The sequence below is a fragment of the Rhinatrema bivittatum genome, chromosome 1 (genome assembly GCF_901001135.1).
Source record: "Rhinatrema bivittatum chromosome 1, aRhiBiv1.1, whole genome shotgun sequence".
In the NCBI taxonomy this organism is placed as follows: domain Eukaryota; kingdom Metazoa; phylum Chordata; class Amphibia; order Gymnophiona; family Rhinatrematidae; genus Rhinatrema; species Rhinatrema bivittatum.
In genome coordinates, this window is record NC_042615.1 from 788,608,260 (window position 1) to 788,621,746 (window position 13,487).

General features: G+C 46.2%; 1 protein-coding gene across 5 annotated transcripts in view; it reads right to left on the reverse strand.

The window, feature by feature from the left end:
• Positions 1-13,487, reverse strand: part of RNF165 (ring finger protein 165) — a 345,068-nt gene that overhangs the window by 64,996 nt on the left and 266,585 nt on the right. For all 5 annotated transcript variants that reach the window (XR_003853057.1, XR_003853056.1, XM_029580671.1 and 2 more), the window contains one exon: positions 550-654. Coding sequence is in view for 3 of the 5 variants with exons in the window: in XM_029580671.1 (XP_029436531.1) it covers positions 550-654 (105 nt within the window). In the remaining 2 variants the exon portion in view is untranslated. The remainder of the gene's footprint in view (positions 1-549; positions 655-13,487) is intronic.

Below are 13,487 nucleotides of genomic sequence, written 5' to 3' on the forward strand. Positions count from 1 at the left end.
AAGCAGCTCCCGGCTGTGATAAACCATGTAAAACCGCTCCTAAAGTGTAGATAACTCAATCTAATTTGCAACAAAACAATGGCCGAATTAGGGAGCAGGAACTCCTCTTTGCCAATAAAGAAAAAAACGATAAAGGAGAAAGAAACACAAATTAATGTCACCAGGGCTTGCTTTACTGCAGGAGCATGGCCCAAATTTCTAGCCACTTTGAAAATAGTAAGAAGGCTGAATCTCCTAACAAATCCTTATTCTTTCCTTTTTTTTGCTATAAGAGCTGAACTCCAAGCTCCCATCCAATGGCTGGAGGCAGAGAACACTGGCTGAAATGTTTCTGAACATCACATATATTCTAGTGATGTCATTAAAAAATATATAAATATATATAGAACTCTGCCTCCATATGGCTGAATGAGAGGATATATCCATAGGTTCAGGACTGGTAGAGCAGAAGGTAGAAGAAAATAGATTTACTGCAGTTTGGTACAGAGACCCTCTAGTGTCAGAGCAACATGGGAAAGATGGTACAATTTATAGAAAAAAGAAGCTTACTTCATAACTTTCCCTTACAGCTGATGTGTGTCTGGCTGGAGTCAGTCCCTGAAGAGCAAGCAGGTGAAGCTGTGGGTAGGGGTAGTTTCTGATTTCATGTACAACCTGTTAAAAAAAGAAAGAATCGAGTCATTCCACAAAATCCTTTCCTGTGCATCCTCTGGATACAATGCAGTTAAAATTCCTTCTAAAATACGGGCTTCAATTTACTTAAAAGGGTCCCAGAATAGTTAAAACGATTTATTTTAGAGTTAATAGAAACATAGAAACAAGAGGGTAGAAAAAACCTTATGACCCATCCATTCTGCCCATCTGTTCAATCATTTTAGCATTATAATTCTCATCACTTCCTTAGAGATCCTCTGTATTTCTCCCATGCTTTCTTTAATTCAGATACTGCTTTTGTCTCCACCACCTTCACTGGGAGGCTGTTCCACACATCCACCACCCTCTTTGTAAAGAAATATTTCCTAAAATTACTCTTGATTCTATCCCCTTTCAACCTCATCTCATGTCCCCTCATTCTAGAGCCTCCTTTCCATTGAAAGGTTAACCTCCTGTGCATGGAAACCTTTGAGATATTTGAATCTCTCTATCATATCTCCCCTATCTTGCCTTTCCTCTAGGGTAGTTCTATCTCCATATGCTTTAGAACAAAGTCCACTGACCATTTCAGTAGCCATCCTCTGCACCGACTGCATCCTGTTTATATCCTTTTGAAGGTGTGGTCTCCAGAACTGCACACAGTATTCCAAATGGGATCTCACCATGGATCTATACAGGGGCAATATCACCTCCCTTTTTCTGTTGACCATTCCTCTTCCTATGAAGCCAAGCATCTTTGGGGCTTTTATCAGTGCTTTATCCACCTTTTGGCACCTTAAGATTATCAGATACAATTATCCCCAGATCCTGATCTTCTTTTGTACTTAAAGAATTTCAGCTCCAATACTGTACCTTTCCCTTGGATTTTTGCAGTCTAAATGCATTACTCTGCATTTTGTAGCATTAAATCTTAGCTGCCAGACCTTAGACCATTTCTTGAGCTTTGCTAGATTCTTCATCATATTTTTCATTCCTTCCTGGCTGTCCACCCTGTTACAGATTTTGGTATCACTGGCAAAAAGACAAACCTTTCCCAACAACCCTTCCATTCTGTCACTTCAAAAATGTTGAAAAGAACCAATACAAAGACCAGTCCCTGCTCTGAAACTTGATTGTCCACATGTGGAGTGTTTGATGGTCACACTTAAAGGATATGTATAAAAATTCCTGAGCATAGCAATGAATTTGTGGAAGAGGATTTTGAGAATTTTGATATAAATATTGGATGAGAACGAGGAAATCAAACGTTCATATGAGGTTTTCTGGAAAAACAGCAATCTGAGAAGAAAGAGCCATCTTCTGTCCCATGAATAAAAGAGGAAATATAATCCAAATCGTCTATGAACTGGTAGAAAATTAACACCCAGGGAATTTAGTGCATAATTTTGAGGAATGTGAGAGAATTCTCCCTTTCTGGCAGCAGATAATGGATGTGATGCAATTGAATTGGAAATTTAAGACCAGATTTGAAAAGGTTGCATTAATACATTTTTAGTAGGAGGGGGAATGGAGTGAAAGAATTATGAAGGGGAAAGCCAACAGATTTGAGATGCTGAATCTATTAGCAATAAAAAAAGGATATATTGTTATTGGATAGAAAAGACTGTACCGGATTTAACATTTTGGAGATCTCTGATGCTACAAAAGATGGAAATGGAATTTCTGGACAGTTGGTCTACCAAATCCTTACACTTTCTCTTTCTCACTATTGTGAGGGGAAAGTGTATTGCTTGTATGATTGGTTGCCTCTTGACTTGTGTAATTCTATACATTAAGTTGGGTGATATAAACTGGACGGGGAAATGGCTTGTTGTAAGTAGTCATTCTTAGAGTTATGATTTATTGACATTGGAGACTAATAGTATGTATATATGTGGCAAGTACGTGGGTTATAAGAATGTAAGAATAAGTTGTGTGGGTGATAAGGTAGGATGTATGAATGTTGATTAATCAAAAAGGAAACTGGAATGGCAGTCTCTACAACTGTTATAGTAAAGGGTGCGCTTAGAAACAAGGGTGAACCCTTGTTTATATGTGTTATTGCTATGTGAAAATCATTGCTGTGGTACTTTTTTTTAATGCCAATAAACAATTTATAAAAAAAAGACAATTATTTTAGTAAGATTTAGGATTGCATAAATAATGAGCATGAGCAAAATTGTGTTTCCTGTTAAAATTCATTGAAAATGAAAAAAAAAAACCCTAGTGTCTTTCTAATCAGAAAACATATGAAATGCATAAGTTTCACCAACTATTAAACTGATTATGTCAGAAAATAGAAATCTTCCTGGCAGAAAATGATTGACTTCAGCAAGCATATTTACATCCTGTTCTTATTTTAAATATGCATCTCACAGACCCTGCCTAACTCAGGAAAACCAAATTTTAAAAATAACCCTTTAGATAGGTTTTTCGGCTGTCACTATTCATTTTCATTACAATATGCAGGATCCTTTTTATCCCTTCTCAGCTGTAAAGTTACTCTTCCAATATCCCCAACATCTGGAATTGGGTACAGAGAGCCCTCTGAGCATACTCCTGCTGTGATATCAGCTCAAACTAACTTTTGTCAGCACGTCAATCATGACACACTGACTCATTCAAGCATCCTCTCAAAACACTTCACATGCACCAATATCATAGGAATCATTAGAAAAAAGAAAGCAAAATTATGTGAAAAATGGAAAGCTAATATTTGGTTGAGAATACACTGTAGTTATAGAAGCTGTGCTAAAATTGTGGAAAGGTTGACATAATTACACTAGTAAAACACAGAAAGAGATACTATTTCATCCCTGTTGAACACTTTGCTTTTGTTTTGTTCTCATATGACTAGCACAGCATATCAAGAATAACAGATATTATATTATTCCAAGGCAGTTGGGGGAAACAGGAATGAGGTGAAAGTGGGCATCTGACTAGGTCATCTCAATGAGGAAGTGACCTATCTCATAAAAGTTTATTAGCATCTCTTGGCTCTCATGTACATTATGAGGTCAATGTTCAGAAAAAAACAGAATGGAAACTGTAATCAGCTATATTTAGCCAGATACATTATTCTGGATATTTAGCAGTATATATTTAGCGGAATTTCCCTGACTAATGTTTTCCCTGTGGACAAACAAGATGCAGTCCTCACACATGGGGGTGACAAATTCACATGGAGCCTGGTATGGAACTTAGATTTCAAAGCTTCTAAAAGCTTTCAGCATGCCCTACTGGGCATGTGCAGCCCTAGTGACCCCTAAAATGTTGGTGGTTACAACCACTCTGCAGTGCTCAGCCACAAGAGACTCTGTCTGCTGGTTGATTTATTCCAAAGTTGTCTAGTCCAAATTGTCCTGATTACGGATGCATCCAACCTTGGATTGGGGAGCTCAAATGGAGGGCTCCCTACCCAGGTTCTTGGGGTCGCTCAGGGGATTTCATCTTCCTTGAGCAAAGGACAGTAAGTATTAACCTAAAGTCTTGAGAGTTCAATTGTCCAATTAATTGATCCTTATCCAAACAGACATTAATTGTACCTTGCGTAACAGGAAGCTGTCCCGTTTAAGAACGGGACCATAGTTTTTACAGAAGGGCTCAAAACCCTGTGCCAAGTGGGCAAGCAGTCTGTCCAGGGGGTCAGACTGAGCCTGGATCTGGAACCCTCAATGGTCTGTGGTCAAGGGCAAAGTCCATATATTTCACAGGTGCAACACACATATGGTATCTCTGTTTCAATTTCATTTAATAGAAAGGTTAAGAACATAAGAAATTGCCATACTGGGTCAGACCAAGGGTACATCAAGCCCAGCATCCTGTTTCCAACAGTGGCCAATCCAGGCAACAAGTACCTGGCAAGTACCCAAACACTAAGGGGCAGATTTTACAATCTACGCGCGGGCGTAGATTTGTTCACGCAATCTGGCGCAAACAAATCTACGCCCGATTTTATAACATGTGCGCACTGCCTAGATCTTTTTCCTGGGTGGTAGCTCCTAATATGGAACCTAACATTGTGTAACTACAGCATGGATTATTTTTCCCTTTATGCATAACCTTGAAATTGTCCACATTAAATTTCATCTGCCATTTGGATTCCCAATCTTCCAGTCTCGCAAGGTCCTCCTGCAATTTATCACAATCCGTTTGTGATTTAACTACTCTGAATAATTTTGTATCATCTGCAAATTTGATTATCTCACTCATTATATTCCTTTCCAGATCATTTATAAATATATTGAAAAGCACTGGTCCAAGTACAGATCCCTGAGGCACTTCACTGTTTACCCTTTTCCACTGAGAAAATTGACCGTTTAATCCTATTCTCTGTTTCCTCTCTTTTAACCATGAAAGGACACTGCTTCCTATCCCATGACTATTTAGTTTCCTTAGAAGTCTCTCATGAGGGACTTTGTCAAATGCCTTCTGAAAATCCAAATTCACTACCTCTACTGGCTCACCTTTATCCACAGGTTTATTAACCCCTTTAAAAAAAATGAAACAGATTTGTGAGGCAAGACTTGCCTTGGGTAAATCCATGCTGACTGTGTTCCAATAAAGCAGAGTTGCTTGCCTGTAACAGGTGTTCTCATAGGACAGCAGGATGTTAGCCCTCACATATGGGTGACATCATCAGGATGGAGCCCAATCACGGAACACTTTTGTCAAAGTTTCTAGAACTTTGACTGCCACCTACTGGGCATGCCCAGCATGGCACTAACCCTGCATCCAGCAGGGGTCTTCCTTCAGTCTCATGTAAAGTAAAAAGAACATGCGAAAAAATAAAATAAAAAATCGCAAGCGTACCCAACTCCACGGGGTGGCGGGAGGGTTTCATGAGGACTAACATCCTGCTGTCCTGTGAGAACACCTGTTACAGGTAAGCAACTCTGCTTTCTCACAGGACAAGCAGGATGGTAGTCCTCACATATTTATTTATTTATAACTTTTCTATACCGAAGTTCAAATAACAGAGTTAATTATCACTCCGGTTTACAATGCAACCATAAAAACAGTGACAAAGTTGTCTTACATAGAACAAGGGGAGAGAAAAACTTGGATACAGCTTAAGCATAGGGAGTAACGTGTCAAACTGGTAAGAGTTGGCTTTTTGGGGTAACAAGGTATTCCGAGGGAGGGGGTAGGAATGAGGGATTGGAAGGGGGTTGGAAGGGGGGGGGAGGGTAGCGGAGGGTTACCATAGATTTAATGAAACTAATATACATATATTAAATAGCTTAGGTAGCGGAAGAAAAAGTGCTTAGGCATCTGAGCTTAAGAAGAGAAGGTCCGTGGAGGATGAGGCAAGGATGAGTGTTATGGGAAGGCTTGTCTGAATAGTAGCGTCTTAAGTCTCTTCTTGAATGTAATTGTGCATTGTTCCAGCCTAAGGTCCGGTGGGAGCAGGTTCCACTGTTTGGGGCCTGCGGTGGAAAAGGCTCTTTTACTAAAGGAGGTTTTGAATGTAGGTGTTCTTAGAGTCCCTCTTTGCACTAATCTCAGAGGACGGGTTGAAGTATGAAGTTGCAGGGGGGTCGATAGGTCCAGCGGAGAGATGTTAAGAATGGCTTTGTGGGTGATTACTAAAAGCTTGTAGAGGATTCTGAATTTGACTGGGAGCCAATGGAGCTTCTTAAGGATCGGTGTTATGTGGTCCCTTTTGTTAGACTTTGTGAGTATCCTTGCAGTTGCATTCTGAAGCAACTGGAGAGGTTTAATGGAGTTGTCTGGAAGGCCTTGAAGAAGAGCATTGCAGTAATCGATTTTTGAAAAAATGATCGCTTGTAAGATAGACCTGAAATCTTGAAAATGAAGGAGGGGTCTTAGTCTTTTTAATACTTGAAGTTTGAAGTAGCACTCCTTTATTGTGTTGTTAATGAAGCCTGTGAAGCTCAATTGAGTGTCCATGACTACCCCTAGGTTTCTGACTTTGGGAGAGATGGTTGGGATATGGTTCACATATGGGTGAATAACGAGCTGAGGATGCCCGCGCATGTACCAAAAGCACCCATAGAAGTGAAACAGGCACAACAACAGGGGCGATTTTGGAGAACGGGCAGCCTGAAATTCCCAGCGGGCTGTTGAAGGAAGTTGGGTATTAAGCTGAGAATAAATTATGCAGAACAGACTGGCCAAAGATAGAATCTTTTCTGCCAGAGTTGTCCAGGCAATCATGAGCTGCGAAGGTATGGAGAGAACTTCATGTAGCAGCTCTTCAGATGTCAGCAAGAGGTACAGAATGAAGGTGTGCTACCGACGTTGCCATTGCTCTAATGGAGTGCGCTTTAACGCGTCCCTGAAGTGGAAGGCCTGCTTGCGGGTAGCAGAAAGAAATACAGTCCGCCAGCCAGGAGGACAGCGTCTGCTTGCCCACCGGGATCCCCAGTTTAATCTTATCAAAGGAGACAAATAACTGGGTAGACTTCCTATGGCCTGCAGTGCATTCCAAATAAAAGGCTAAGGAACACTTGCAGTCTAAGGAATGCAGAGCCCGCTCACCGGGTTGTGAGTGTGGTGCTGGAAAGAAAGTCAGTAAAACAATGGACTGATTTAAATAAAACTCAGAGACTATTTTTGGTAGAAATTTAGGATGAGTGCGGAGGACCACCCGATCATGAAGGAATTTTGTGTAAGGGGGGTATGTTACCAGTGCCTGTAGCTCACTGATCCTGCAGGCAGACATCAAAGCTAGAAGGAAAAGCACTTTCCAACTGAGATGTCGTAACTTGCAGGAGTACAGAGGCTCAAACGGAGGTTTCATGAGTCGCGCTAAAACCACATTAAGGTCCCAAGCAGGGGCCGGGGGATGAAGAGGGGTCTTGAGGTGAAATAAGCCCTTCATAAAGCGCACTACTAGGCATTGTGTCGAAATAGAGACATCCCCTGCACCCTTATGGAAGGAGGCCACCGCACTGACATGGACTCTAATGGAGGAAGTTTGCAGACCCGACTCCGAGAGGTGCCAGAGGTAGCCTAAAAACTTCGCTGTGGGGCAGGTAAAGGGATCTAACTCCTTTGAAGTGCACCATAACGAAAATCTTTTCCATTTAGAATGATAAAATCGTCTAGTAGAAGGCTTTCATGAAGCTACCAGGGCTTGGGATACAGAGTCCGATAGATTGAGAGGCCGCAAGATTAGCCTTTCAACATCCAAGCTGTCAACGACAAGGCCTGAAGGTTGGGATGGCGGAGCTGTCCATTCTGAGATATCAGAGACGGATCTGTGCCCAGGGGAATTTGTGGACAGATGAGAGTTCGCGAAGGATGGGAAACCAAACCTGACGCAGCCAGTGGGGGGGGCTATGAGAATCATGAGGCCCTTGTCCCGGCGTAGCTTCACGAGAGTCTTGCTGATGAGAGGAAGTGGTTGGAAGGCATACAGGAGGCCAGTCGCCCACGAAAAGGTGAAGGCGTCCCTCGGTGGAATTCATTGACTGTGATGTAGGGAGCAGAAGTTCTCCACCTTGCGATTGTGAATCGATGCAAAGAGGTCGATGCTCGGATACCCCTACTTCTGAAATATCTGATCCGCCACCGTGGGGTTTAGGGACCACTCGTGGGGCTGAAACGTATGACTGAGTCTGTCCGCTACAACATTGTCCACACCTGCCAGGTAGGTCGCTCTCAATAGCATCACATGAGAGAGAGCTAAAGCCCAAATTTGTGCTACTTCCTGACACAAGAGGTAGGAACCCATCCCCCCCCCCCCCCCCCCCCCCCCCGCTTGTTGATGTGCCACATCACTACCAGATTGTCCGTTTGGATCAGGATGGTCTTTTGGACAAGCAATCTCTGAAAGCTAGAAGGGCATATCTGATCGCCCTGAGCTCCAGAAAATGCCTCCGCTGCAGACCAAGTTCCCTGAGTTTGCAGGCGGTCGACATGTGCTCCCCAACCTAAAGTGGAAGTATCGGTTGTCAGAATTACCTGAGGTTCTGGAGCCTGAAATGGTAGTCCTTGGAGCAAATTGGACTCTTGGACTCACCAAGCAAGTGAGAGACGAAGCTGCCTGGTGACATGGACAATGTTGGACATTGGATGGTGGGCCTGAGACCAATGGGATTTTAAAGTCCACTGTGTTACTCGCATGGCAAGATGAGCCATTGGAGTAACATGGACCGAGGACGCCATATGTCCCAACAAGACAAGGACATGACGAGCAGTCGTAGTTCGGCGAAATCGCACTGTGCGCGCGAGCACTGCCACCATATGAAGTCGGTCCCTGGGAAGGAAAGCTTTTGCTTGGATAGTGTCGAGATCTGCTCCAATAAAGGAGAGGGATTGAGATGGACTCAGATTGGACTTCTGATAATTAATTAGAAATCCCAAGGACAGTAGGAGCCGCACCGTGAGATGGAGGGAATGAAGAACCGCCTCTGGAAACTGAGCACTCAGTAACCAGTCATCTAGATAAAGATAGACGTGAGTGCCTAGTCATCGAAAGTATGCGGCTACTACTGCCAAGTATTTCGTGAAGACACGAGGGGCTGACGCCAGGCCGAACGGCAGAACTTGGTACTGGAAGTGCTGGTTTCCGATGAGGAACTGAAGGTACTTTCTGTGAGACAGGGTAATCGCTATGTGCATGTACGCGTCCTTTAGATCTAGAAAGCAAAGCCAATCCCCCTGTTGGAGCAATGGGAGTAGAGAGCCCAAGGTTACTATCTTGAACTTCTCCTTTCGAAGATGTTTGTTTAGGGCACGAAGGTCTAATATGGGGCGAATGCCGCCTGTCTTTTTTGGTATTAAGAAGTATCGGGAGTAGAAGCCCTGTCCCCTTTGCAAAGGAGGAACTAGCTCTATGGCATCGGCTTGCAGGAGGAAAGCTATCTCCCCTTGCAGGAGATGAGAGTGGTCGGAAGAAGTCCACCCCGGCCGAGGTGGGGAGTCCGACGGTATGAAGAGGAAATTTAGATGGTAACCTTGAGCTATGACCGACTGGACCCACTGGTCCATGGTGACCTTTAGCCACATGGTGGTGAAGTGGCAGAGCCGGCCGCAGACCGGCAGAGATGGCAGAGGGGGGAAGAGGACAATCGCTCTCTAGCGGGGAATCAAAACCCCGAGGCAGGACCAGGTTGCGCAGGTGGCTGTGGCTTCTGAGACCTGGATTGCTGTGGTGGAGGCTTCTGGAAAGGTCTGGATGGACGAGACCGTGCAGGTGGAGGATAGTATCTGCGGGCCTTGTAAGCAGGTCTCTTCGCCTCTCTCCTGAACGGCCGTTTAGAAGAGGTAGAGAAATCAGCATGTACAGCGGAGAGCTGTCGCAGCGTTTCATTATGATCCTTAAGTTGTGGGACAGTTTCTTGGATCTTCTCTCCAAACAGATTATCCCCTGTACAGGGGAGGGCCACTAAGCGGTCTTGAACTTCTGGGCGTAAATCCGAGGATTTCAGCCAAGCCCACCGTTTCACACTTATTCCAGCTGCTGACAACCTGGAAGCCGTATCAAAAATGTCGTAAGCTGACCTGACTTCATGCTTACCTGTCTCGTAGCCTTTTTGACAATAGAATTCAGTTGATCTTGAAACTGATCCGGGAGAGATTCCCCAAATTCCTGTAACTGCTTGAACAGATTTCTATTGCATTGAGTCATATACAACTGATATGCCGCAATACAAGAGATGAGCATGGAGCCAAGAAAATCCCTACGCCAAAAGACATCTAGGAACTTTTGCTCCTTCCCGAGAGGTGCCGATGAATGAGGTCTTGGACGTTTGGCCCTCTTCTGGGCGGACTCCACCACCACTGAATGATGCGCCAACTGCGTTTTCTGGAAACCAGGAGCCGGTTGTACCAAATAAGTCGCATCCGTCTTACGGTTAACCGGAGGGACTGTAACTGGATGTTCCCAGTTGCGCTGCAGAAGATCCAGCAGAACATCATGCACCTCCAGCATTTTGTGCCTGGAGTCTTCTTCAGTTTGAAGCATGAACGGTATAGTCTCCGACATCTCCTTAATGAAATTAATAAAGGAGAGTCCTCCGGTGGAGACTTGTGCCTCTCTTCAGGTGGCGAGGGCTCCGATGGATATCGACAGACTCCTGAGAATCAGAGGTGTCATCAGTCCACGGATTATAAGGCTGATCTCCAGCATCTAATGGTGGTCCAGAAGGTAAAAAAGGACCTCCCCTGGCCAAAAGAGGCTTCGGCACCGAGAGTATCGGCGCCGGCATTGATGGCCTCAGGCCTGGCATCGGTGAAGGTCGATGGCATCGCTGACCTCAACGGGCACATTGATGCACCCGCTCCAGAAGGCCCCGGAACGGGCTCCGGCATTGATGAACCCTCCTCATCCGAGGAGAGAGGAATGGGCGTCGAAGGACCAAGTGGAATCGTTGTTTTCCCTGGTACCACTGGCAGCACACCAATGAGGACATCCAGCTTGTCGGGGAGAGGAACAAGCACCAGTGGCAATGGTTCCGGAGCCGGCACTGGAACCAGTGTCGGTGTCAATGGCCTCGGAAGGCTCTGGATGGCTTGTACCACCGCCTCTTGCACCATCCGGTGCAATTCCTCATGGAACGCTGGAGTGGTGAACCCCAGGTCCGGAGTAGGAGGCATGGCGGGCATTGCCGAAGGGTCCACCGATCCAAGTGGAGTCTCGGCTGTTGCGCCTACGGAAGGCGGAGAACGCCTCAGTGTATCCGGCTTAGAGGAGGTTTGAGGCTCCTCAGCCTGGGCCTTCTTCCTTGATGGCTCGATTCCAGATGTTGAAGCCACCAGTGCCTCCAATGCCACGGCATAGATTTCCGATGCCTATGCTTCTCTCAGTGCTCGGCCTTACCTGTGTCTGGCACCGAGGACGGGGACGCCGAAGACTTCAACACCGACTGAGAGTCATCAGTATTGGATCGATGGCGTGGCTTAGCCGGTGACGGCGCCGATGAAGTCTGAGATGGCGGGTGCTGGTTAGTGTGGAACAAGAGCGCTATTTTCTCCAGATGCGCCCAGCGGCCCTTCGGGGTCATTTGGGCGCAATTGGTACATGAGTATGTGTCATATGTTGGGCCCAGACAAAGTACACAGACCAGGTGAGGGTCTGTGATAGACATTGTCCTACGACAATCAGGGCACCGACGAAAACCCGTCGCCATCGTTGCCGTCGAAAATTTAGGCCGGTCACGGTCGGTGCCTATGAGGCCTATACAGGTCCCTGATGGGAACTGACTAAAAAACGGGGTAAAAGCTACCATGTGGACGTGGCGATCGACGGTGGAGAAGGGAGACCCCAAGGGGGTATAAACGTTTGCAAATCTGCAAGAAATTCCTGAAGAAACTTTTTCCTGTCAGGAACTTGTGAGAGAGCTCCTAAATCCGCGTGGCAAAAGCTGTGTGGAAAAAAAGAGACTGAAAGGAGACCCCTGCTGGATGCAGTGTTAGTGCCATGCTGGGCATGCCCAGTAGGTGCCAGTCAAAGTTCTAGAAACTTTGACAAAAGTGTTCCGTGATTGGTCTCCATCCCGATGATGTCACCCATATGTGAGGACTACCATCCTGCTTGTCCTGTGAGAAACCATGTCTTCCTATATGTTCTGTGATTTTGATCTTTAGAATAGGTTCCACTATTTTTCCTGGCACTGAAGTCAGGCTCACTGGTCTATAGTTTCCTGGATTGCCCCTGGAGCCCTTTTTAAATATTGGGGTTACATTGGCCACCCTCTAGTCTTCAGGTACAATGGATGATTTTAACGACAGGTTACAATTTTAACTAATAGTGTTGCGCTAGAGGTGGACCCTTGGCCTGGTGCAGGATTGGTACGGCCCTCTGGTCGGACCCAGAGAGTGCCTGCCACCAGGAGGCGGAGCACACAAGGAGACAGAGGCTAGCTGGAGCTTCGCCAATAACAGTCCGGGGTTTCCGCAGGTTGAGCCCTTGGGTACCCGGACTGCCTGGACTTAGGTGGGCCTCGGATGGTCTCCCGGAGACGTAGTGGAGGGGTGTGACCACCACGAGCAAGGGTGCGCGGCTGATGCAGAGAGGATGGACCAGGCCCAAACTGGAAGTTCCGGAGACCTCAGGGAGGTAACAGTTCAAGAAGGTTCTCCGGGTGAGGCAGGCAGCGCCTGCAGGCCTAGTCGGTTGAAGGCCACGGTTGGAATCCAAGCAGGTTGGTCTGGTAGTCACGGTAGGCCAGAAGAGAGTGTCCGAGTGAAGCACAAGGGTCAAAGCCAGAGTATCCGTCCAGAAGTGGTCAGCCAAAGCCTCGGCGTGCCAGGATTCACGCAGAGGTCCGGCGTCTCCTGCCATGCTAGCCACGCCCCTAAGTGCGCTCAGCCCGCCCGGACACTTGTAGCGCCGAGGGTGGGCCTGGGTTCCATGGCACACCCTGATTGATCTAACAATATAAGGAAGTTCCTGCCTCCACTTCCTTAGCTTGGCAATCGGATTGGCTTGTACGCTAGATTGTCTCTGCGCTCGTTCCTGCTTGTTCCTAGTCTCGTTCCAGGATCCTTCTGTTCCAAATCCGTTCCTGACTTGTTCCTGCATCCACATTCCTGAGTCCTGCCTGTTCTGGTATTCATCTGTCTGTCTACCCAGGTTGTACCCTCGGACTGACTTTCTGGTACTGACCTCAGCTTGCTCCTGACCTGCCTGCCTGCTTGCTGCCTGTCTACGACCTCAGCTAGTTCCTGACTTGCCTATCTGTCTACCGCCTGCCTCAAGACCTCGGCCTGCTCCTGACCTGCTCGCCTGCCTGCCGCCTGCCTCAAGACCTCTGTTTGCCTCTGACTTTATCTGACCTCTGGTATCTGACCCTTGCCTCGTTGACTACTCCTCGGACTGACCTATGGACATTGCCCTTTCGCCTGCCTGACCTCGTCTCCAGATTCTGGCTCTGTTCCTC